This window comes from Macrobrachium nipponense, chromosome 20, assembly GCF_015104395.2.
Source record: "Macrobrachium nipponense isolate FS-2020 chromosome 20, ASM1510439v2, whole genome shotgun sequence".
Taxonomy (NCBI): Eukaryota; Metazoa; Arthropoda; class Malacostraca; order Decapoda; family Palaemonidae; genus Macrobrachium; species Macrobrachium nipponense.
The window spans coordinates 13,262,665-13,289,853 of record NC_061089.1 but is presented as its reverse complement, the minus strand read 5'-3'; the positions used below and the strand labels follow the sequence as shown (position 1 = coordinate 13,289,853).

Genomic DNA, 27,189 nt, shown 5'->3' with positions numbered 1-27,189 from the left:
AATATTTTTTTTTCAAATATTTTGTAAAAGTAAGGGTACTACCTGTAGTGTGCCTTGCCTAGTACCTTTCTAAAATTACTCACAGGTTTTCTTGTAGCTTTCTCTCCTTCAGACCTGTTTAATTTTTCATACAGAGAACAACTCTCTGGGCTATCCAATGAGTTATTGGTAAACATAGAAAACTTAACTGTATGGTGCAGGTTTATGATGTATTCAATATTTGTTGTAGTGATTGGTTATAAGTTTATTAATTATAACAAGTTATTTGGCACATGGCATGTGATTTCAGCCATAAAAACCAAGTAAGGGCTAAGTAATGAGTGGCATTGACATTTTATGGCTTCATAGTTTGGTTATAATTTCTGTATCTAAATTAGTCTGTGCTTGAGTGAGTCTACAGATATTAGTAATGATTTCCTCAATTAAATAGCATATATATACTGTATCTAGGTAATTATTATTATAAAGGATTAGTTTATCTAGACCTCCAAGCCTAACAACGGCTCTTCTCGGGCTGGTTAGGTAAAAAAGCTATGGAAGAAAAATTGATCTGTTTAAAACCATTTATTGTCAGGTCTTTTCCTAATATTAGCCATTGATAGTCTACAGAAAATTGTGTTTCTTTGATCTCTTCCCACCTTACCATTCAACTTTATTTCTTTTCCTTTGCACTAATGTACACTCTAATGCAAGTGGTTGGCACTAAAGTTTCTTTGCAGCATCCATTTTGCCCACCACTGCATTGCTTTTTTTACTTTTGTCATCCATACCTTCTGGTCTCTTCTCACCTTGCTGTTCATCATTATATAATTTTGTATTCACTAACTTAACATTTCATTAAAGTTCTTTGATAAAAAAGACAGTAGAAATCAATCATATTACTTCCAGTCTCATGAAGGGAAACTCAGACATAAAAATGTTTGTGATGATGATGAACATAGGACTGTAAGCTTTTTATTGTGTGCAGCGATAAGATAAAGAGTGATGCACAACCAGTGATTGATTGCACTATGACAAGCACTAAGCTTTTAAGCTTATTTTACTTTTATTCAGTTCTCTTTGAGTGGACCATCTGAAATGAAAGTCATAGTAGTAAAGTCACAATGAGAAAGTTTGATAGTTTATACTGTAGCATATTTATGTGTTGTATTTTTATGTTAATCCATTTTGTGTTGTAATTATTTGTTTCTAGGTCTTCTATGTTGATCTTTTCACCCTTTTCTTCTTTCAGCATGTTTGTAATTTGTCTGACTCTCTGCTTATAGTAGTATATTTGTTTAAATATCCAGCTTTTATTACAGGTTTATATATATACATTTATGTTTGCAAAGCTTAAAATGCATGATTTCAGCTATTTAATGTCATTAATGTTAGAGTTATCTCTCTCTCTCTCTCTCTCTCTCTCTCTCTCTCTCTCTCTCTCTCTCTCTCTCTCTCTCTCTCTCTCTCTCTCTCTCTCTCTCTCTCTCTCTCTCTCTCTCTCTCTCTCTCTCTCTCTTCCAGGCCTGATGTGGTCAAAGGGAATATTCAACATTAGGGGATTTCTTCAGTCCCCAAGTATTTTAATTTAAGTAAAAATTGCTGAGGTTGATAAAGATAACAGATAACCTTGGCTGTCTCTCATCTTGGTCTCACATCCACTCTCCAGGGATTTCAGATAACAGACTGATTGATTGAGTCTTTTTCATTTGCCTCATCTTTTAATACATAAAATTATATTCTGTTATTGCTGTTCATTTCTTATGGATTATGTTTATACTATACAGTATAAGTAAAATTGACTAGTATATATGTTTTTCCATAGGTAGAATATCAGTATAGTTGATCCTTGACATACATGAATTGGTAAACATGGTTGGAAAATATTTGATTGAAAATACCAGGAAATTCCAAAATGTTTAATTTTTTCCTGTACACTTAGGGCACTAGGAATGCAAATAACACATGAAAAAACATAGCTTGATACTTAAAAGCCTTAGTGCTTTTGTCATAATTACCATCAAAGCCTTAGTGCTTTTGTCATAATTACCATCATGCAACACATTTATTGCAACCATAGCTTTAAACAACAACCATGTTGTAGGCAGCTCATTACCAGAGATATTTATAGTTACAATACCTTATGTAAGAATGAATGTAAGGCTTCATCTCTATTAAGAATCCAATTAACTCGCGTTTTTGTAAATGAAACTGTTGTGAGAGAGAGAATGAATTAAAATTTCTGTTAATTTTTATTCTGCTCAGTGACTCCTCTGTGTATGCAAGACATGACTTATGTCAATTCTGAGATATGTAAGGCTTCAGTAAATATTAAGAAAAAACTAAAAATCAGCAACAAAAAAACTGCCTATTTACAGAAAGTCAAATTATTATGTGTCATCAACAGAGGCCAAGTAGTACATAAGACTCCTCTGCTAGCTGCTGAGGGCTCACAGAGGACCTCTATGCTTTTTTTTCTCTCTCTAATTTGACAAGTTTGACACTTAACATTAGGGAATGGACCCTAATGTAAGGTGAGTGGAAGATTTTCATAGAAAAATTGACGGCTTGTACTTATTTATTGTTCATTATTACTTGTCAATTTATTTTTTGTTATTGATTTTGAATCTTATTTTAAAGGGAATTGCAGTCATTTTGTGTATTTGCAATGGAATGGATGTTTGTTCCATATTAATTGCTTTTTACACTACTTTTTTATCATATTCAAGTACATATATATTACGCTGTACCCTGTTATAGTATATTTGAAGGTACGATAAATATTTATATTAACTATCACTAATAAGTGAGACCCCATGTTATGATGTATGTATATTACATAATAAAATTTTTAGTTCATCATTAAAGTAGGTTTTTTCAGGTTGCATCTGTATTTTAAGATATAGCCCAACATAAAATACCCCCTTTAGGATGGAGTACTATTATGAAGGTCTTTTTTTTTTTATTGAAATATATTGATACAACTTCTCAGAAAAAAACTTGAACGAAGTATGCAACTAGGACAGAAGACAAAATACGTATCTTGTTAGCAGTAATTCTTCTGTAATTTACAAGAGACAACAAAAGCAGCTTAGGAAAGCAGAAAACATTATAGCATTCCCCTCCATGTCCTTTGCCTCTGATGAATGACTCTGATGGTGATAATGAATTTAAAAAACAAAATTCTAAATGGTAGATTAGACATACAACATTATTTAACAGTTTGTGTATAAGATGAATAATATTTTCCGTAAGTTCATTTATATAAGCCAAGTACACAAAAGCATTTTGTCTAAAAGTCAATGTATAGCCTAGCTAGCAAGTCCCTGTAGGGGGATAGTGCCATCAGTGGACCTCATGAGGTGCACTGTTGGCATTACTTAAGGTTCTTTGCAGTTTGCCTTCGGCCCATAGCTGCAACCACTTTTGTTCCTTTTACTGTACCTCCTTTCATATTCTCTTTCGTCATCTTACTTTCCACCCTTTCTTAACACTTGATTCATAGTGGAACTGCGAGGTTTTCCTTGTTACGCCTTTCAAACCTTTTACTGTCGATTTCCATTTCAGCGCTGACTGACCTCATAAGTCCCAGTGCTTGGCCTTTGGCTTAAATTCGTTATTCAACTCAAGTAATTAGCAAGTGTGTATATACAAGTATGTGTCATACTACACATTAATGCGTATCCCCACCCTCTCTCTCTCTCTCTCTCTCTCTCTCTCTCTCTCTCTCTCTCTCTCTCTCTCTCTCTCTACACACCATTTTTATTAACATTCATTTGATTTAGAACAATATATTGTAATTAATGCAGCAGTGTATTGTTCCATATCTATTCAGTACATACTTGTACACATATGCATCATATTAAGGCAGTCTACGAAAATTCTTTGTGTTTAAAAATGCAGGAGAGAGAGAGAGAGAGAGAGAGCGCACATCCATACAGGAAGTTTGTTGCTGTGAGTAGTTTCAGTATGTGCTTGCTATCTACTGCATGTGTGTGTGTGTGTGTCACTTGCTGTATCAGTTTAGGGATTTAAGCACTACAACCCTTTGATCCAAAGTGACAGTTATGAGGGATTATTGTAATAGCAATAACAATAATAATGATAATGATATTTAAGTAAATACCAGATACAAGAACTGGTATTGTATGGCATCTTGGAAAATGTCAGCCTACCAGATACCTCAGCTCACATATCAGATCCCAGTGAATATTTTATGCCACAAATGCAGTATTAAATGTGTAAAAAATTTATTCATGTAGCCACAAACTTTGATATGTTAAGTGTAGCCTAATGTTCTCATAATATAGCCTAGCCTAACTTTGGAGTGCTTAGACAATCTGGGCTCTTAACTTAATACTGTGTATATGATAAACTCATGATTTTTGAGGAAAAAAAAGAGGGTCAAAATATAATACAAATATATATGGCCCTGGCCTTCCACCTCTTCCTCATCAGCTGATCATTCGATGTAATCACGTATGCTAGCTACGTCTGTTCATCTATCCCTCTGTGCTTATATCCAGTATTATTTTTGGTGAGTACCCATATCACAGTAAGTTGATTGTTATTGATAAGAACAAATTGCATATATACTATATTTTTTTTTTGGGGGGGGATAGATAATAAGGTAATGTTCAATATTCATTGGGAAAAATTTGGAGTATTAGGGCAAATTGTTTAGTAATATCAGCCCATTTATCAGTGTCAAATGTATCAATTATTTTTTAATACAAACCATGTTTTTAATGTTTTATAAAAAGGATAGTTGACATGAATTTAGTAACAAAACAAAGTAATGAATTTGAACACACTTGAAGTTTAGACAACTGGTGAATTGTACACAAAGTTATTGCCATAATAAATGTTTGATAGTTTAATTTGTTATGGAAATATTGGGAGATGTGCAGATATGTAGTATTCAAATTTCCTACTTCTGGTTTACCAGATGTTGGGTAAAATAAACCTGTGCATATTTAAGGTTTTTATTCCTAGTTTTGCACTTTTGCAAGACAAATATCTAACATGTAGTATTATTAAAGTACTAGATAATTAGATGGACAACATATGGATATCCTTGTACATTATGTACTGTATATTATGTTCATGTATTTAGGAATACTTTATTTTACCATGAGGTATGCCTCTTAATACTGGTAATAAGATTTAGTTTGACCTCAGTAGGGTGAAAAGAGTAAACAGGACCCATTCTTTTGTTATTTCAAAAAAGTCAAACAAATTCTACTGGTACTAATCAGTTGGAGTAATCATTTGCTTATGATCCTGAACTCTGATTCACACCAGTATCATATTTGTGTTGCCATACTTAAGAAAACTTATATAAATACAAGAGAATACAGTCCTAAGTTAATCATAATGAGCAGTTATAGCCCCTTATGTCTTTTAGCATCCGTATGAAGTTGAAAAAATGAATCATATTTTGTTTTGTGTCTGATTATAGCAGTGGGTCATGCACTCAATGATTTATTAGGTAAACAATGGTAATGTTTCAATATACTACTGTACTTTATATACCAGGTACCAATATTTTGAAATATATTTGTTACTATCCAGCCTGAAAGTTTTTCAGTAAAATAAATATATACAGAGGTGACTTATGCAAATTGTATTTTTGTTTTCTCATCTTGTTATACTCATTGTTGATGTGTGTGTACATTTCATGCTCAGAAAACAATTATACAATACCTATAGATCTCATTGGTCGCACAGCAATACAAGATTGACATTTTTCATAAATTCAGTTTTTACAGATGTGTATACTGTGTATGTCTAATGTAGAAGTGTTATCATTTCTTTAAAGGGTTCTTCATTCAATAATGTTGGGGCCTGATCAGACTTCTCTTGTTATTCCACAGAAACGACGCAAGAAGTCCGAAATGTTTAGTCGAAAAAAAATTCACGCCTCTCGATACTGGCGGTGGAAGATGGCTCAGCGGGAACTTGAACGGCAGCGGCATGAACAGGAGCGACTCCATGCTGAATTGGGAGACCGGGAACAGCATACAACAAACACAACAGGGGGCAGCAGCAGGGGGGAATGATGACCCAGTTCCCATTTCATCTTTACCAGGGTACCATCTGTTGTCTCAGAGAGAGAGGAAGGTAGGTTGATATAGTACAGTTCATAGAGTGTGAAAGTTTTGTTTCCTGTACTGTTTTTCATGAAAAATAAGCCTTGCAACAACACATTATGTTGCTTTAGTGTAAATCTATCCAAAATGGTATTCTAAGGGTTACAGTACAGGTATAATGCAGAAGAATAAGTATGTGTGAAATTAGTTTAAGCCTAAAAAATACGTACTGTGGACCTATTAGATTGAATTAATTTTAAATCTTTGTGACAGAAGATGAGGACTCTTAATATACTGTAGTACATATTAAGTTTCCTTTGCTCATTAAGATGGATAAGGTAGAAGTAGATCCCAGAATTCAATTTTTTTTTCTTCATTTGTTAAACAGTTAAAAGTATTCCCCACTGTGGTAAACACCCTGTTCATACTGCTTTTTGTCACAATTTTCATCTGTGCTCATTGCTACCTTTCCACTTGGTTATCGAGCTTCCAGCTATTTCTTGCTTCAAGCCCCATCTCTTCCCCTTTCCCCTTCATTTATGATTAAAAAACCAAGTTCTTTTATGGTGATGTAAAAGAAGGATTTCACATTATTAAGCCCGCATCACATACTTACAGTAGTACCACTTAGACCCTCAGCCATCCATCTAACAACCTGGTACATTGTGGGCACCTTAGCATACAGCTGTAGGAATGGTAGGCAGGTGCTGTGAATATAAATGATTGAGTTGAATAAAAGCCTGTTTTATGTTATAAAAATTTATATATTCATTAACAACCCATTAATCATATTAAGCCTGAATTGCAGTTTAGGGACTTGACTCAAGGAGCTAAAAAAACAAGAAGTATAGTAAAGCATCCACACTTAGAATAGTCAGAAAAGATAATGGGTAGACATTGCAACTGAGACATAAGGATGAGAAGATCTGAATAACTATGACAAAGCAATTATTGGGAGAGAGGATATGACAAGAGCCAGTGTTTCCATGTCTTCCTCCCAAGGTAATGTTAGGTATGCCACATTTTTTATTGACAAATTTCAACAGGTAACACAGGTTTCCTATCATACCTCTTCTTGTTAGCTGAGACCATTCTCAAGAGCCATTTCATCCATTGTTTATACAATGGTAGACTAAAGATCTGCTGATCTGAGTTGTGTTGAGAACCCCACACTGACCCAGTCATATGGTCCTGCCTTTCCTTTTAGTCAGAGTTGAGTAGAAAAAATAGTGGGTAAAATGCCTTGACTGCTTATTGTTTGAATTCTTATAACAAAAATTACATATTGACTTAACCAACCAAAGGCCAGTGTTGTGTCTTTCAGAGAAAGTTACCTGATTCCTCTTCAGACCGCGTAGTTTTGGGAAGGGTGCAGATGTGAATTCTGTACTTTGTACTGAATATTAGAGGTTAGAGATGATGTCACAAGTAGTGTTGAAGATTACAAAATATACATGGAATCAGAGTTTTTAATGTGCAAACTGCATTGCAAGAACAAATGAGGAAGAGTTTAGGAACATTTTGTGAAAGGTATCGTAGTTCGAGCATTTCTATTGCCTTGGGACTCATTACACTGAAACAGGAGTTCAGAAAGCATTATAAAAGAGTAGTTACAGCGTAGATAAAATGGAGAGAGATAGTTAACCTAAATGTTGAACACAGAGATATTTCATGTAAAAATGTTCATGATGATGCTGGTGATTATAGACCATATTAGAATTCCAAATACATAGTTTTTTTTTTTTTTTTTTTTTTTTTTTTTTTTTTTTTAGGATAAATAAACCTAATAGTAGCCATCTTTCAAATTTCCACTACAAAAATTAATTAAGTTCTAAGAACCCTAAGTTTAGGATTTTATAAATACTATCCTAAATTTTACTGCATATTGAGAGCATTGCAGTCAATTCATCGTTATAGTTTAGTTGTTGTTTGTAAGGTATATACTCAGGTTAGATATTGTTAGTAAATTATATCCTATTCATTGTAAACATTTTGTAATGTAAATTTAATTTTTTTCAAAGTTATGGTATTACTAAGGGTGTTTTCATTTGCTTCCATAATTTTGGTAGTAGTATTGTCAAGTAATAAGAATAGACATGGAAAGAATATTTTTAAACATCTAACTCACCTGGAAGTTATATATATAGCTATACGTCCCTGACGTCACTGCAGAATTTCAAAAATCGTGGCAATCGCCGATTGGGTAGTCAGGTGTAACACCTGTGCGCCCTCTACCCAGGTACATGGAACCCTTCCAACTATTCCTAAGATCTTCCCTGCCGCCGCATCGGTGAAATCGTTGGAACTTCGCTCGCTTGGCCCGTGTTTTTTCGCAGTTATTTGGTGAAGTATACTTTGGCTTTGGCTTTCGCTTGTATTTGGACTTGATTTGGATTTCTCTGGACCCTTTTTGGATATTGTTGGTTTGACTCTTGCTTGTTTTTATCTCTCTTTTGAATTTTCTAACATGACTGACTGCTTCGAGTGTAAGAATGTGTGTGAGAGATTGTAAGACTTGGCTTGCTAAAGCCTCGATAGATCCTCATTCAATTTGCATTAAATGTAGAGGCAAGAGTTGTGAGTTGGGAGATACATGTGAAGAATGTGTGAATTTACCTGAGACTGAGTGGATAGAGTATTACCGCTATGTGTGGAAACTTGAGAAGGATAGGATCAGGAGAGTGAAGAGTAGTATGTCTCGCTCTTCTAAAGATAGTCAGGGAATTGACAGTTCTCTTTCCCTTGCTAATGAACCTATTGATCCATCTTCCATAGTGGTAGTCCCAGATCCTCCTACTGATACAGGTAATGGTCCAACATTAAAGGACATGATGGCGGCCATTCAAGCCCTTGGTGAACGGATAGAATCCCTGGCAGAAGACAGGGAGAAATTATGGTCGAATGTAAGATATCTAAAAATTACAAGTGACAGTAAAATCAGTGCAAATGCAGTGGAGAAAGAAAGTCGACAGGCGAAGGGAGGCGAGAGGTTTTAGCTCCCGAGCGGTCGTCCCCTCGAGCGTACCTGTTGACGTTTCCCAGGACGCTCACCCTTGCCATTGGAAAGGCGAGGTAAAAGTGTTATCTTCGTCGTCGGACGACGCAGTTCCCAGACGGGGCTGGTGTCTTACGTCGAAATCAAGACCCCTCAAAAGACGATATCCGGTAGAGCAGCGTCAGGAGACAACACCTCAAGCCCCAGGATGTAGCCATTGGAGCAGCCCGGAGTGCTTCCCTTTCAGCTCCGATGGTAGCTCTCCTACCAAACTCAGACGCAAGTTGTTACAAAGGCAGCCTTCGTCTTTGGTAGGAGACAAAGAAATGTCAGACACTTGGATGCCTTCAGTGCATGCTCCCGCTCCTCCTTCGGATTGGCACTTGTCTCCGGGACGATAGTCTCAACCCGTACATGACGTGGAGAGAGAAGTAAATGATGTTGCGACTTCCCCAGTCAGTCCCCAGCAGCAAGAAGCTCCGCAAATAGTTTTACTGCAAGATATGCAGCAGAAACTCTCCTCCTTGATGCAGGTCTATCAACCTTCAGCAAAGAAAGACGTATGTAATTGTCCAGCTCAGGACGTTCCAGGCGCTGTGAGTCGACCTGAGGATGCGTTTGACGTGTGTCGCACATGCGGCGAGCGTTCAGCAAGTGACGTCAAGGTTCGGCAGAACAGCAAACGTCAAAAGATTGGACGCCAGGACGTCCGAGTAGCTGGACGCCAGGACATCATGACTCAAAAGGCTGTACGCCAAAACGTCGAGCGTCAAGGTTTTGGACGCCAGGATGCAGAGTGTCAAGATTTTCGACGGCAGGACGCCAGGCGTCAAGAAGATATTATGGAAGCGACGACGAAGAAACATGACGTCGCTACTTCCGTTATGGGACAATCGGAAGAAGGAAACGATGACTTCCCCCCTTCTCCTTTTGATCCTATGGAAGACATTTCTGACAAAGAGGATCGGAAAGAACAGCACCCTTCGTTGGACTTAAAAAGGCTCATGAGGGTTTTCATGGAAACGTTTCCGGAAAACTTTATTCCGGCTGCCCCTCGTTCCCTGCCTTCAGAGTTCACGCTAGGGAAGGCATCTAGGAAGACCAACTTTATGAAGATGGTTTTGTCACGCTCATCCAAGAGAGCGTTGAAGATAATGAGGGATTGGATGGACACTAAGAGAGACCAAGGAAAGACAGTTTTCTCATTTCCTCCAGCCAGATTAGCGTCCAGATCAAGTATCTGGTATGAGACTGGAGAAACTCTCGGCCTGGGAGTTCCCACCTCTGCCCAGGGGGACTTCTCGAGTCTAGTGGACGCCTCTCGTTGGATGGCCATGGGAAAAACATAGGTTTCTTGGTCTACCTCTGAGATGGACCACCTCCTCAAAGGAATTTTCAGAGCCTTCAAAGTTTTTAATTTCCTAGACTGGACTCTGGGAGCTTTGGGGAAAAAGATAGAATCCTTCAAGTCCGCTGACACAGAAGAGCTTGTACATCTTATGTCATGTATTGACAAAGCTCTGCGAGATGGATCTAACGAGTTAGCGGCACTTTTCTCGACGGGAATCCTTAAGAAAAGGGCCCAAATGTGTTCTTTCCTTGTGAATGGGGTCACAACCATTCAGAAAGCGGAACTGCTGTTTGCACCCCTTTCCGCACACCTTTTCCCGCAAGAATTAGTGAAGGAAGTCTCCTCTGCCTTAGCCCAAAAGGCTACACAGGACTTGATGACAAAGGCAGCAAGGAAAGTCCTGCCAACGAGTTTTGTAACTCAAAAGGTCAAAGAAACTGCTCCTGTGTCTCGAGTTTCTCGGCCCTTTTGAGGTAGGGCCCTCAGTAGAGGGAACACAAGACCTATGGCAAGGAATGCAAAGAAAAGAGGCTTCAGACAAGGGCGAAGCAAGGTCTGACGGCACTCTTCTTCAGACAGTGGTAGGAGCCAGACTTACCAACTTCTGTTGCAGAAGGGAGCAATAGAAAGAGTTCGAAATCTGGAGTCACCAGGTTTTTACAAGAGTTTATTCCTGGTTCCCAAGAGCTCGGGGGGATGGAGACCAGTACTGGACGTGAGTGCTGTGAACGTTTTCGTGCAAAAAACGAAGTTCACGATGGAAACAACGAGATCAGTCCTAGCTGCGGTCAGACAAGACGACTGGATGGTTTCGTTGGATCTTCAGGATGCGTACTTTCACGTCCCTATCCACCCGAACTCCAAGAAGTACCTGAGGTTTGTTTACAAAGCAGAAATGTCCCAATTTCGAGCTCTGCTTCGGCCTAACACCGCTCCTCAAATATTCACGAGGCTGATAAGCAACGTAGCGGGAATGCTACACAAGAGAGGTATCAGGGCCTCACTGTATCTGGACGACTGGCTCCGCAGAGCCCCTTCCTACATCCGCTGTCTGGAGAACCTTCAGACGACGATTCGGTTATCAGAAGATGTAGGCCTTCTGATAAACCATCAGAAATCACAACTGACCCCATCCCAAGAGATCTTGTGCCTGGGCATGAGGATTCAGAGTCGGGTTTTTCCGTCTGTGTCGAGGACGGAACAAGCCTTGGTAAAGCTGCAGAACTTCCTAAGGAAACAGACGTGCTCTGCAAGGGAATGGATGAGTCTGCTGGGGACCCTTTCCTCGCTAGAGCAGTTTGTCTCCTTAGGAAGACTAAACCTTCGCCCACTTCAATTCCACCTCAATCAGCACTGGGACAAGGGGAAGACACTGGAGACAAAGTGTATTCCCGTGTCGGACACCATGAAACGCTGTCTGCAGTGGTGGAACGACCCCGTCAAGCTTCAGGAAGGCCTTTCCCTAAAGCAGAGGAACCCAGACCTAGCGTTGTTTTCCGACGCCTCGGACTCTGGGTGGTGAGCAATACTGGGAAAGTTAGAGGTCTCGGGCTCCTGGACCAGAGGACAGGAGAGGTTCCATATCAACCAAAAGGAACTGACTGCAGTCTTTCTGGCTAGCAAGGAGTTCGAAAGCTCAGTACAGAACAAAGTTGTGCAGGTCAACTCCGACAACACGACGGTGTTGGCCTACATCAACAAGCAAGGCGGAACCCACTCCAAGTCCCTGTACGAGACGTCAAGAGAACTCCTTCTCTGGGCAAAAGAGAAAAGCGTGACCCTAGTAACACGCTTCATTCAAGGGGAAAGGAATGTCAGGGCAGACATCCTGAGCAGGAAAGATCAAGTCTTGGCGACGGAATGGACTCTGAATCAGGAGGTCTGCAAGAACCTGTGGCGGACTTGGGGTCGTCCATGCATAGACCTCTTCGCCATAGCTGAAACAAAAAGGCTGGAGACTTACTGTTCTCCCGTTCCAGATCCCGAAGTGACTTACATAGATGCGTTCCTCATGAACTGGTCGCATCTAGACGTGTACGCTTTCCCTCCATTCAAAATAGTACACAAAGTGCTACAAAAGTTCGTGTCTCACGAAGGCACCAGAATGACTCTAGTGGTACCGTTCTGGCCGACAAGAGAATGGTTCACAGAGGTACTGGAATGGATGGTGGACACCCCCAGAAGCCTTCCTTTAAGAGTAGATCTACTCAAACAGCCCCACTTGGAAAGGTATCACCAAAACCTCCAAGCTCTTCAACTAACTGCCTTCAGACTATCGAAAAGCTCACAAGAGCTAGAGGGTTTTCGAAGGAGGCAGCTAGAGCCATCGCAAGAGCAAGGAGGTCTTCCACCATTAAAGTATACCAATCCAAGTGGGAGACATTTAGAGGATGGTGCAGGGACAACTCCATTTCCTCTTCCAGTACCTCTGTGACTCAGATAGCTGACTTTCTTCTGTACCTTTAAAGGAGTCGTAACTTTTCGACCTCGACCATTAAGGGATACAGAAGCATGTTGGCAGCTGTCTTCAGACACAGGAACTTAGACCTGTCTGATAATAAGGATCTCCAAGACCTCAAATCCTTCGAGACTACTAAGGAGAGACTACAGTCCTCGCCAACTTGGAATCTGGACATAGTCTTGAAGTTTCTCTTGAGTGATAGGTTCGAGCCTTTACAGGAGACATCATTTAAGGACCTCACCATGAAAACTCTTTTCCTAGTTAGTCTAGCTACAGCGAAAAGAGTCAGTGAAATTCATGCCTTCAGCAAAGCTGTAGGTTTCAGACAGGGCAAGGCTATCTGCTCTCTACAGCTGGGATTTCTAGCCAAGAACGAACGCCCTTCTCAGCCCTGACCCAAAGCGTTCGAGATTCCGAACATGTCGGATATCACAGGTGAGGAAGTAGAGAGAGTTCTGTGTCCGGTAAGAGCTCTGAGGCATTACCTGGAAAGAACGAAACATTTACGTGGCAATTCAGAGGCGCTTTGGTGTTCAGTCAAAAAGCCCTCTCTGCAAATGTCAAAGAATGCGCTATCCTTTTTTTTATAAGGCATTTAATAAGGGAAGCACATTCGGAATGTAATGAGGCGGATCTCAGGCTACTGAAAGTCAAAACACATGAGGTTAGGGCCGTAGCAACCTCTGTAGCCTTTAAACAGAATAGATCCCTTCAAAATATTCTGGATGCAACCTTCTGGAGAAGCAAATCAGTGTTTGCCTCGCATTACCTGAAGCAAGTGCAAACTATGTATGAAGACTGCTACACGCTGGGGCCGTTCGTAGCAGCTCATTCAGTAGTGGGAGAAGGGACTACCCCTGAAATCCCATAACCCAATATCCTTTATCTTACCTTGGAACTTGAATTTTTATGGTTGTTTGTGGAGACTGGACGCAGTCTTCCGCAATCATTGATCCTTAGTCAGGTGGTCAGTTTGTTCCTTGGTAGCGCCCGGAACAAGGTATTGTAGGGAGTCTAGTCACAGAGGTTTGACACAGGTTGACAGTCTGAGAGGTCTTCAGCCCCCTGGGTGGATCGCTGGATCTCATAAGGAAAGCAGACATAATGAGGCAGGATATCATTGAAGTCAGCTTCCTTAACCGGTACGAACCGTAAGTTGGTTTTTATTAACACTTATGTCAATTCCAACGATAGCTGTCTCTGACCCGCCACCAAAGGTGTCAATCAGCTATATATATAACTACCAGGTGCGTTAGATGTTTGAAAATGTTATTTTCATGATAAAATAAATTTTTGAACATACTCACCTGGTAGTTATATATAATTTAATTCCCACCCTCCTCCCCTCTAGAGACTATGGGCATGGAAGATCTGAGGAATAGTTGGAAGGGTTCCACGTACCTGGGTAGAGGGCGCACAGGTGTTACACCTGACTACCCAATTGGCGATTGCCACGAGTTTTGAAATTCTGCCGTGACGTCAGGGACGTATAGCTATAGTATATATAACAACCAGGTGAGTATGTTCAAAAATTTATTTTATCATGAAAATAACATTTTCTAGGTTTATTGTTACTTATTTTTAATTTTTATGTGTTGCTATAGAAGAATTTTTCCCAACAGTTGTGTGCCTCATCAAATATCAAACCATCCCAGTACATTGCTTACAAGGCCGTTTTGCTAAAGGTAAGTATATGCCTTGCTGTCTGAAAGTTCATTTTTATGAAAAATTACAAGGATTGGTTTCTTTTGCAGTAGTTTCAGTTTATATATTTATGAAATATGCATTTCTTGGCTAGAGATGTAGCCATTTATGCCAAGCTCTAGTATTTTATATTTGTCAGCTTTTAAAATACTTCAGCTTATTGAGTGTGCAGTTAAACACAGAAACAACTTATTTTTTCTTTCCCATCATTAATAAGTGTTATTTTCTTTTACTAAAAACAGTAAAAAAAAATTTTTTTCATATACGAAACAAACCTTCGGTCTTAACATTAGGATAAATACTCGGCGCCAGCTGGAAACTGGTAAAGTTTAAAATAATTGTGTACACAAGGGACTATTGGCATCTGTGCTTGGTCACGAGACATGTGGAGCCACCCACATACCCCTCATTAACTCGTGACCCCATTAGTTATTTCCTTACCGCCTTTAAGTGAGGATGTGCTTTGCTCCGTCCTTTTAAAGCCGGTTTAGTTTGCCCCCTGTTGTTTTCTAGTTGTTGTTTGGAATTCCCGGGTATGTGAACATGAAGCCTCATGCTGTGAGACTTCCTGGATATCACGAGAAGCAGATAAACGCCCTGTTATTTTCTTCGACAGTTTCGACGTCGAAGTATTCATTGTGTAGTAAGTCGTAGGTGAAGAAACTCTTAAGGTACGGTTAATTCGTTACCTGTGCTTTGGAATATCGCATATTAATATGGATTGCCTTTAATCCAAAGCTTTGATGTATCTAGATGTGCATGGGAAGTAATTATGACTAATTGTGCTCCTTTCCCTGCTGGGAGAGGGGTGCATCGCCATCTTGTTTTCGTTCCAGTTACGTGGGTAGAGAGGATGCAGGTGTGCGGTCGGCGTTAGGCTTATCAGGAGAACCAACCCAAGAAGGACAGTTGGTTTGATGTATAATGTCGTGTTGCCACCCAGGATCCCACGTGATGGATGTCCCTTTTATCCTGAAATGCACTGAATGGCGGTCGGATGCGTCGCCATCTGTAAAGAAGCAGATAGTGCAACATGGCAGCCTTTAATGTCAGGTTGCTATGCCTACAAGAATAACATCAACAGCCTTGCACTTCTGGTAGGGTGCTGGCTTCGCATTCGAGATACTCAGTGACGTCATAAACATGGCGACCGCCATGATGTCACTTCACAGCTGCGGCCTACACGAAGCCATGCTTCCATTTTCATTTCGAGGTACAAGAGTACTTTACAACTATGCTTTTGGATAGGAGGTTTTTAATGCACATTGTTTTTGAGAATTACAAGCGTTAGGAGATATAAGTCACATAATGGAAAAGACACAAGTCTTTCCTCTGTATCCTTCCGCTTAGGCGTCATGAAGCTTAGGTGACTTAGAGCCAAGTGGAGAAGTTTCTTCTCCATCTTCAAGCCAGGATTGTTACATCCCTATTATATGAAAGCACAAGAAGTAGTTGTAATTGTCGAACAAGTGAATGTTGGAAAGTTAGTCTAGTGTGGCTGCTGTGAAGAGTTGAAAAAGGCTAGAATCAAGAACTTCGTGTCTGATTCTCGTGCCAAGAGGAGAAGAATAATTTCTTCTTCATCTTCGAGCCAGGACTGTCACATCCTTGTAAAGTAGAAATGCCACAAAAGGTTGGGTCTCTTGATCTTGGCTGCAAGATTAACATAAACAGCCTCACGCTTCCATCAAGCGTGTTGACGTCATAGGCAAAGCTGCTTGCAAATGGCGGTAGTCATGACGTCACAGCCTACTGATTTTCAATATACTTCGCTGCCTCCAGAACCTAATACACTTTCTGACTCGTTGGTACACACAGTAATGAAGAATAAACAGGATCTAGAGGTGAAATTGGCTAAGTAAGACAAAAAGAAAAGGCGTGATTCGTCGTCTTCTTCTTCTCTAGATGGTGTCATAGCTAAGTTTGATGGCATCACTGAGTGTACCAGTCAAGCGTTGGAGGATACGGGATTTCATGACTGATCCTCTGGACAAGAGGAGAAGAGTAAATTCTTCTTCTTCTTCGAACCAGGACTGTCACAGCCCAATCAGCAAGAAAATCAAGAAGTCAGTGGCTGGTAAGCTCAAAGCAATAGGACGAAGCCGTTTACAAGAGTCCGAACGAGCGAAAGCGTCGGCAGTCGCTGGGCTAGCGGCCGACGTGGAGTTGTCAGTGGTGACTACAAAGAGTCTAAGAGAGACTACAATGCCGTTGCTGAACTTTATACATACGCCGATGCTTTTACAAACGTTATCCACGGACTCTAGATGTCAGAGTAATGAAATATGATAAAATTGCTCTCATATTTGTGTATATAGGATTGCAAACAGATACCTTCTCAAATCCTACTGACTATAATATTTTCAAGATCGAGCCATCAGCGGCCATTAAAGATCAAAGGTGCCGAGGCCTTATGGTCGGAAGGCCATGACGTATGCAAATAGCTACCTTCTCAGATCCTACTGACTATTCAAGATCGAGCCATCAGTGGCTATTAAAGATCAAAGATGCCGCGGCCGTATGGTCGGGTGGCCATGACGCACCCGGACGTTTGTCAGAGGGTAGGAGTGAGTTAATGTCTCCTGTGGCTGAACATAGTGCGTTAGAACCAGAGGGAAGGGGAAACCAAGAGTTTCTGGTTTTGTATGAGGAGGTGATTGATTTGATTAGTCAATTCAATAACCTCTTGGGGAGCACGGAGACATCTACCAGCATGCTTCCCCTGGGGATTGACATGGTGTTTGGTTTGAAAAAGGATACGAAAGTGTATGAATTACCTTGTTCTAGTCATGTAGAGTCCATTTTACAACACGTAAAATGCACGGATTGATGAAAGGATATGGATACCTCTTAGTAATCGTATGCAGCCTGAATGGTGGGAATTAGCATACTTTGGATTGACTCCAGAAGACTTCAGACCTTTACAGGTAAGAAGAATTCCTGTTTTATATACTTGTTAGTATAAGCTGGTTTCTTCCTATAAGAATGTTGACCAAACGCTTTGACTCTTACACAAATAGTTAAAGTTAATCGAAAGCTTTGTTTCTTCGAAAGTATTGTAGAACCATTCTTCTTAATGAAATCGAATGGGAACCTAAGTCGAAAGGAAGAGGTGAATGTCTTTCTTTCGCCACCTAAGGTAGCCAAGCCTAAGTAGGGCACTTGTAACCTAAGATGCTATAGCCAGGATAATTGGGTCATACCTTTTAGCCTAACAAGTGGTTATATTCATAGCCTATTTCAGCCAATCCGAGTCTACTGCTACTATCTTAGTCAATCTGAGTAGTAGTTCTTAGCTTAACCTGTCCGAACTAACTGGTTTGGGTATGCATGTGCTGGATTGGACCAACTAATGGTTGCGGTTTGGCTTTCGAACCTGCATTTACTATCTTAGATTATCTGAGTGGTACAATTCTTAGCTTAGCCAGGTCCGCTTAGCCTAACTCATAGGTTAGGTGGTTTCAAACATACATGTCAACTTAGCCTAACAGTGGGTTGATGACTTAACATGATCTGGTTGCTTGAACATGCCCTTACTATCTTAGGTTGGGCGAATTAGAAAGGTTATAAGTATAGCCAAGCATAGAGTAGTGCTTAGCTACCCATTCGAAACACTTTTACCACCTCAGCCTAGAAGGTTGTGGTTGTAGCCTAGCATGGATAGCCCAAACTTTCTTGAACGGCTTTACCCTAACCTAAGTCATTTAGTTTCTAGATTAAGCTAGTCTATACTAGCATAGCCTAGTTAAGTGTACATCTTGGATGGACTTAACCTACCCTAAGTGATGGAGGAGTTAGCCTAGCCTAATTGGAAGTGTTAACATAGCCTAACCTAACCAAACCAGGGTCCTAGCCTAATTGGAAGAGTTAACATAGCCTAACCTAACCAAACCAGGGTCCTAGCCTAATTGGAAGGGTTAACATAGCCTAACCTAACCAAGCCAGGGTCAACCTGGTCTTGCCAACTTAAAATAAGTTAGTCAATTCTTAACCCTTAAACGCCAAAGCGGTATTTTAAGAATCGTCTCCCGTATGACGGCGGCGTTCGCTAGTGAGCGCCGAAGCAGAAAAATGTTTTTTTTTTTCAAAATATCACAGCACGCTTAGTTTTCAAGATTAGGAGTTCATTTTTGGCTCCTTTTTTTGTCATTGCCTGAAGTTTAGCATGCAACCATCAGCAATGAAAAAAAGAATCATTATCATTTATAAATATTGGGATATATGACAGCGCGAAAAAACAATTTCATATATTCAGGCGGTCCCCGGGTTACGACTGGGGTTCCGTTCTTGAGACGCGTCGTAAGCCGAAAATCGCCGTAAGCCGGAACATCGTCAAAAATCCTTAGAAAACCTTACTTTTAATGTTTTGGGTGCATTGATAACTATGTAAACTGCATTCTTATGGCATTTATCATCCAAAAAACCTTCAAATATTGATTATTTTGCATTTTTGGTGTCATATTTCATCTCCCAGATGAGCGTTGTAGGCGTCGTAACCCTTGAAATAACATCTATAGACAAGCGTCGTAACCTCGGAACGTCGTAAGCCGACACCGTCGTAACCTGGGGACTGCCTGTAATTGTATATAAATCACGCTGTGAGCAAAACGGTTAAAGATAAAAAGTTAATTTTTTTTGTTGTATTGTACACTAAATTGCGATCATTTTGGTATATAACACATTGTAAAACGATCAAGGCAACATAGAGAAAATATTATCACAAAATGATGCATGAATTCGTAACGTGCAGACGTAAAAAAAAGCTTTTCAAAAATTCACCATAAATCGAAATATTGTGCTAAACTTCCCGTTTGTGCAAAATGAAGGTAATTGATTGAATATTACTAGACTGTAAGTGTTGTAGCTTACAATTGCAGTTTTCAACCATTTCGGTCGAGGTAAAGTTGACTGAAGGAAGAAGTTTATCTATTTATCGTTATTTATATGAAAATATTTCAAAACTGATAAAAGCTACAACCATGGGTTCTTTTTTTGTTGTATTATACATGAAATTGCGCATATTTTCATATATAAAACTTTATGTAACGGCTAATTTAATATGGTGCAAACATTACGACAATTGGATGAAAAAATTTATGATTTTTTCGGAAGAGTTACCGCGCGGACGTAAGGAAAAAGTTTATTTCATAAATTCACCATAAATCGAAATATTGTGCTAGAGACTTCCACTTTGTTGCAAAATAAAGGTAAATAATTGAATATTACTATAATGTAATAGTTTTAGCTTACAATTGCGTTTTTTTACCATTTTGGTCGAGTCAAAGTTGACCAAATGTTGAAATTTTGCCACTTAGGTTATTTATATATGAAAATATTTCAAAACTTATAAAAGCTACAACCATGGGTTGTTTTTTGCTGTAGTATTCTACATGAAATTGCACACATTTTCATATATAAAACTTTATGTAACGGCTAATTTAAAATGGTGCAAACATTACGACAATCAGACGAAAAAATTTATTATTTTTTTCGGAAGTTACCGTGTGGACGTAAGGAAAATTTTTTTTTTTCATAAATTCACCATAAATAGATAGTATATTGTGTTAGAGACTTCCAATTTGTTGCAAAATAAAGGTAAATGTTTGAATATTACTAGAATATAAGAGTTTTAGCTTACAATTCCATTTTTCGATCATTTCGGTCGAGTCAAAGTTGACCGAAGATTGATATTTTGGCACTTATCTTTATGTATATGAAAATATTTAAAAACTGATAAAAGCTACAACCATGGATTGTTTTTTGTTGTAATCTACATGAAATTGCACACATTTCCATATATAAAACTTTATATAACGGCTAATTTAAAATGGTGCAAACATTACGACAATCGGACGAAAAAAGTTATGATTTTTTCAGAAGAGTTACCGCGCGGACGTAAGGAAAGGTTTTTTTTTCATAAATTCACCATAAATAGAAATATTGTGCTAGAGACTTCCAATTTGTTGCAAAATAAAGGTAAATGATTGAATATTACTAGGATATAAGAGTTTTAGCTTACAATTGCGTTTTTCGACCATTTCGGTCGAGTCAAAGTTGACCGAAGGTTGAAATTTTAGCACTTATCGTTATTTATATGAAAATATTTTAAAACTGATAAAAGCTACAACCATGAGTTGTTTTTAGTTGTATTCTACATGAAATTGCACACATTTTCATAGATAATACTCCATGTAACGGCTAATATAAAATGGTGCAAAAATTATGTCAAAGTGACGAAATAATTTCTGAGATGAGTCACTGATGTTTTTTAGTGCAAGAAGAAAGAAATTCGCGCTTGTGCGCCTGGGTAACGATTGTAAACAAAACAACGCCTTGATCCGTGAGCTCCTAGCATCCCCCAAGGCGCGTGATTCAAAAGTTTTTGCCTGGTAGGCCTATAAGTATTTTTCCGCGAATTTTTAAAAATTTTTATTTCGACATACCATATGTCCAATCGGCACCGAACAGACAATTTATATTGACGTTTAATACATCCAATCGGCGTTAAAGGGTTAATTGACTATTAGACTAGTCCAAGTTGTTGTTGGCTAAGTTAACCTGGAATCTGCAAATGGGTCTCTTCCATACTGGTCTAGTTTCTATATTGAAGTCATGAACCTAACATAGAGGGTTCGAGTATCAGTTGGCTAGAGCAAGGCATTAGTACCTCATCATATCTGGAAGGGGAAAGTGGGGAGTTTCCCATTCTTCAAGAGAGAGGTAGGGTGAAGTGACGGGTACAATTCTGGGCTAGGTTAGTCGAGAAAAAAATGTTCTTTCCCATCATTAATAAGTGTTATTTTCTTTTACTAAAAACAGTAAATAAAAATTTCTTTCCCATCATTAATAAGTGTTATTTCCTTTTACTAAAAACAGTAAATAAAAATTTCTTTCCCATCATTAATAAGTGTTAATTTCTTTTATTAAAAACAGTAAAAAAAAAATTCTTTCCCATCATTAATAAGTGTTAATTTCTTTTATTAAAAACAGTAAAAAAAAAAAATTCTTTCCCATCATTAATAAGTGTTATTTTCTTTTACTAAAAACAGTAAAAATGAGAACTAATGTGTAGTCCACATTGCTTATGCTGATGGGGAAAAAATATTTCAGATGGTATAAAGTCAAGACAGCTTGTACTGTACTGCATAAAATTTTCATGTAGTACTGTAAGATTTTAAGCACGTCCTTACTTATTGGAGGTAAGAAAATAACTAACGGGGTCACGAGTTAATAGGGGTATGTGGGTGGCCCCACATGTCTCATGACCAAGCACAGATGCCAATAGTCCCTTGCGTACACAATTATTTTAAACTACTGGTTTCCAGCTGGCACTGAGTATTTATCCTAATGTTAAGACCTCAGGTTTGTAAGTTATGAAAAATACAAATTAGTTATTTAATTTGAATTATGTGCATGCATATTCTTATGTGACAATTTAACTAAATATTTGTAATCTGCACACAAGACTAAAGGACCATAAGGTTATATAGCAGATATAACTAAATTAACCGTTAAACGCCGAAGTGGAAAAAATGTTTTTTTCAAAAAATCACAGCACGCTTAGTTTTCAAGATTAAGAGTTCATTTTTGGCTCCTTTTTTTGTCATTGCCTGAAATTTAGTAGGCAACCATCAGAAATGAAAAAAAAAAAATCATTATCATATATAACTATTGGGATATATGACAGCACGAAAAAAATTTGTCATATATAATTGTATACAAATCGCGCTGTGAGCAAAATGGTTAAAGATATCGAGTTAATTTTTTTCGTTGTATTGTACACTAAAGTGCAATCATTTTGGTATATAATACATTGTAAAACGATCAAGGCAACACAGAGAAAATATTATCACAAAATGATGCATGAATTCGTAACTCGTGGACGTAAGAAAAAGCTGTTTTCAAAAATTCACCATAAATCGAAATATTGTGCTAGAGACTTCCCGTTTGTTGCAAAATGAAGGTAATTGATTGAATATTACTAGACTGTAAGTGTTGTAGCTTACAATTGCAGTTTTCGACCATTTCGGTCGAGTTAAAGTTGACTGAGGGACGAATTTTTTCTATTTATTGTTATTTATATGAAAATATTTCAAAACTGATTAAAGTTACAACCATAGGTTGTTGTTTGTTGTATTCTACATGAAATTGTGCACATTTCCATATACAAAACTTTATGTAACGGCTAATTTAAAATTGTGCAAACATTATGACAATCGGACGAAAAAATTTATGATTTTTTTCGGAAGTTACCGCGCGGACGTAAGGAAATTTTTTTTTTTTTTTTTTTTTTTTCCATAAATTCACCATAAATCAAAATATTGTGCTAGAGACTTCCCGTTTGTGGCAAAGTGAAGGTAATTGATTGAATATTACTAGACTGTAAGTGTTGTAGCTTACAATTGCAGTTTTCGACCATTTCGGTTGCGTTAAAGTTGACCGATGCACAAATTTTTTTCTATTTATCGTTATTTATATGAAAATATTTCAAAACTGATAAAAGCTACAACCATGGGTTGTTTTTAGTTGTATTCTACATGAAATTGCACACTTTTCCATATATAAAATTCTATGTAACAGCTAATTTAAAATGGTGAAAACATTACGAATATCGGACGAAAAAATTTATGATTTTTTTCGGAAGAGTTACCACGCGGACGTGAGGAAACTTTTTTTTTTTCTCTCTCTCTCTCTCTCTCTCTCTCTCTCTCTCTCTCTCTCTCTCTCTCTCTCTCTCTCCATAAATTCACCATAAATCAAAATATTGTGCTAAAGACTTCCAATTTGATGCAAAATGAAGGTAAATGATTGAATATTACTAGAATGTAAGAGTTTTAGCTTACAATTGCATTATTTTTACCATTTCGGTCGAGTCAAAGTTGACCGAAGGTTGAAATTTTAGCACATCGTTATTTATATGAAAATATTTTAAAACTGATAAAGCTACAACCATGGGGTGTTTTTAGTTGTATTCTACATGAAATTGTGCACATTTCCATATATAAAACTTTATGTAATGGCTAATTTAAAATGGTGGAAACATTACGACAATTGGACGAAAAAATTGATGATTTTTTCGGGAGTTATCGCGCGGATGTAAGGAAATTTTTTTTTTTTTCATAAATTCACCATAAATCGAAATATTGTGCTAGAGACTTCCAATTTGTTGCAAAATGAAGGTAAATGATTGAATATTACTAGAATACAAGAGTTTTAGCTTACAATTGCGTTTTTTGACCATTTTGGTAGAGTCAAAGTTGACCGAAGGTTGCAATTTTGGCACTTATCGTTATTTATATGAAATTATTTCAAAACTGATAAAAGCTACAACCATGAGTTGTTTTTAGTTGTATTCTACATAAAATTGCGCTAATTTTCATATATAATACTCCATGTAATGGCTAATATAAAATGGTGCAAAAATTATGTCAATGTGACAAAATAATTTCTGAGATGTGTCGCTGATGCTTTTTAGTGCGATAAGAAAGAAATTCGCGCTTGCGCGCCTGGGTAACGATTGTATACAAAACAACGCCTTGATCCGTGAGCTCCCAGCATCCCCCAAGGCGCGTGATTCAAAAGTTTTCGCCTAGTAGGCCTATAACTATTTTTCCGCGAATTTTTAAAAAAACTTTTTTTATATCGACGTATCATATGTCCAACCGGCACCCCAACAGACAATTTATATCGATGTTTAATACGTCCAATCGGCGTTAAAGGGTTAAAGTCCATTTTCTGAAATTAATAAAAGCATAGAAGAGATATGATGTCTGAAGGTTGCATTATATTAGCTGAATTCTACAACTTCATCATTTAACAAAATGCTTATACGTATATTAATTAGAATTTTTGTTATATCTGTCTTAGGATGAAGGTGACAAACAGCAGGCAGGAGTGAGCCCAGCAACGCGAGGTGGTGTATGCTGTCCCCAAGGACTAGACTCCCATACACAGAGGCTGATCACTACTTTCATGACCCAAGCAGGATGGATTTCTTTTACTTGACCATCTTTAAGTTTATGGGTTTAACCCCAGCCAAACATTTTTACTGGATTTTTATGAAAACTGTAAATTCTTATTTGGTAATTTTTTATTACATTAGTAGTAGCTTTTATTGTGATGAATATTATAAGAGTAAGCCATGATGATTGGGCATTTTTTCTGTTAGTGATAAAATTAGATACTTAAATTCTTAAAAGAAACCATCTCTTCAAATTTTTATTGGGCATTTATGAGTTGCTGGGTAAGTCTGCTTAGATTACTTCTTAGCCAAGACCTGAAGACATACTTGCATTCTTTTAGTTTATCAAGTCTGTGTACTGTGGTGATGGTTGTATTTTTTAAGGTTGCATTGTATTTGATTATTTTACAAATGATTTTTGAGTCTCTGAGAGGTATAACAAAGTCAAAGAGCTCCAAATACATATGACTCGATTCTAGTCAGATTACTTTATGTATACTCTGCTCAAAATTAAATTTCGTTTTTATTGGTTGATCATGAAAAGCAGTTTATATACTCTTGATATTCTGTTGGTAAGTTGTATTAACACCTTTCATTTTGACTAACTGTCTATTTGCACCAAAAATTGTAATGCTGTAGTTATTATATAAGCTATTATGACAGTAATATTCAAATCTTGGTTAGACAAGCCCATTTTAATAGCGTCACTTTGACTAGGTTCCAAAAGTGGAGATTATTTTAATCTTAATGAATCTCTTTTTTTGGAGCCTCTGTGGTAAATATAGCCAAATACATGAGAACCAAAATGCTGATAAGTTCTACAGGCCTAGAAAGATACAGAACCATCCACAAGACTGTAGTCTACATGAACACCAAATACTGTACTTGTATTAATAGTCAATTTCACTAGTTGAGTGGCTGACAGGTGTTTGTACTACTTATCATTAGATATCAGTATTTAAGATATATAATTTTTTTATGTGGAAATTTTCATATTTTGTCTACTTTCATTGTTTTTTTGAAGGTGCACATCTATAAGAAAATTATTATTTTAGTAATAAGGAGAATTTTTTATACAAATTTATGTACCTGGATATTTATCATTTTTTTAATTAAAAATCCTTGGCTACCGGTATTTTCATTTACAAAATTCACCTATATTTGTAATAACCAAATTTCAAATTAACATTTTGATTGTTCTTGAAAACCAAAACTTTATGGGCATGCAAAAGGGTGATAAGAATGACCTTGACTGCTCAGGCCTCACTACCAAAAGAGGTGTAGTTTTAAATTTAATGGTGTTGCATTTATAGATTACTGCTCATGCAAAGACAGTTGGCCCCACAATGGCTGCAACAGTGGTTGGCCCCTATCTGCAACCTCTTTTATTCCTTTTATGGTACCTTCCATCTCTATCCCCCTTCTAAATTATTTCGTGGTGCAACTAAGGTTTTCCTGCTGTAACACCTTTCAAACCTTCCTATCCATTTTCTTTTTCAACGTTGAATAATCTTGTAGGTCCCAGTGCTTGGCCTTTGCCCGAAACTGTATTCTATTCCTGAACATCATTGGGTCTTATCTCATAATTTAGTGTTAACTGGGTTAGACGTAAATTTCATCCAGTCTTCTGTTTTATGCTGGCTCTTGTCCTAAGATCTGTTCCACCTTTCAAATCTTTTTGCTGTTATTATTCATTTCAGCAGTGGATGACCTCATAGGTCTCAGCGGTTGTCCTTTGACCTAAATTCTACATTCTGTTCCTGTAGACCTTGTAAGGGGTTAGTGCTGTCACAGCACTTCATGGTTCACTGTAGGCATTGCTAAAGATTGTTTGCAGCATCCCTTGGGCCCTTAGCTTTACCCATACTTAAACCTTTTACCTTACTTCTATTTCCACTTCCTTTCTTCTATCTTTTTCCAACTACTCTTACTCCCTCTTCTCATTGTAAGCACTGAATAGATGAAAGTGCTTCAGTGCTTGGCCTTTCAGCTAAATTTGTGAGTCTGTCAACATTCCCAATAGAAAGTTGCCTGACATATCTACCTGTCAACTACAGAATCAAAGCTGAACACCATGTGCATAAAACTTATACTTCATAGACTGTAACAACCTTACCAGCAGCATACAGACCTCACAAAACACTATGCTATTATTTTCCAGGTAACCTTGCAATTCCTTAATATAATGTCAGTTGATTTCAAACCTTTCTTCCACGTTATTCAACAAACAGTAATTCTGTCTTCCTTGTCTCCTGCCTTCCAGATTATTCAAGTAGTAGCTATATACTTCAATAACATACCATCTTCCTTGGTGTCCTTGTGGAATAATACCCCAAAAACTCTTGGCCTATCTTTTTTCCTATTCAGGTTTTTCATGGTATCTTTTTACTGCGGATATTTCATCCTAACCTGCTTTTGTTTCCAAAGGATATTCCTCGCCTTCCGCTAAAGGATATTTTCATCCCCTTCAGGCTTCAAAGGCGGATATTCCCATCCTCCGCTTCAAAAGGATATTTTCATCTCCTTGCTTCAAAAGGATATCCCATCCTCCATGCTTCAAAAGGATATTTCATCCATCCTGCTTCAAAGGATTCTTCAAAACCTCTGGCTTCAAAAGGAATCTCATCCTACCTGCTTCAAAGGATA

The 27,189-nt window shown here is 37.9% G+C and overlaps 1 protein-coding gene across 4 annotated transcripts in view; it reads left to right on the top strand.

Annotated features, from left to right (window-relative positions):
* LOC135221809 (transcriptional adapter 2-beta-like) overlaps positions 1 to 25,672 on the top strand; it is a 68,728-nt gene extending 43,056 nt beyond the window's left edge. For 3 of the 4 annotated variants that reach the window (XM_064259713.1, XM_064259704.1, XM_064259696.1), the window contains exons 11-13: positions 5,856 to 6,102; positions 14,501 to 14,563; positions 24,450 to 25,672. In XM_064259713.1, the coding sequence (XP_064115783.1) occupies positions 5,856 to 6,102; positions 14,501 to 14,563; positions 24,450 to 24,587 (448 nt within the window). In that variant the 3' untranslated portion in view covers positions 24,588 to 25,672. The remainder of the gene's footprint in view (positions 1 to 5,855; positions 6,103 to 14,500; positions 14,564 to 24,449) is intronic. The other variant, XR_010316093.1, reaches the window with a different exon arrangement.
* Positions 25,673 to 27,189: the final 1,517 nt, after the last annotated feature.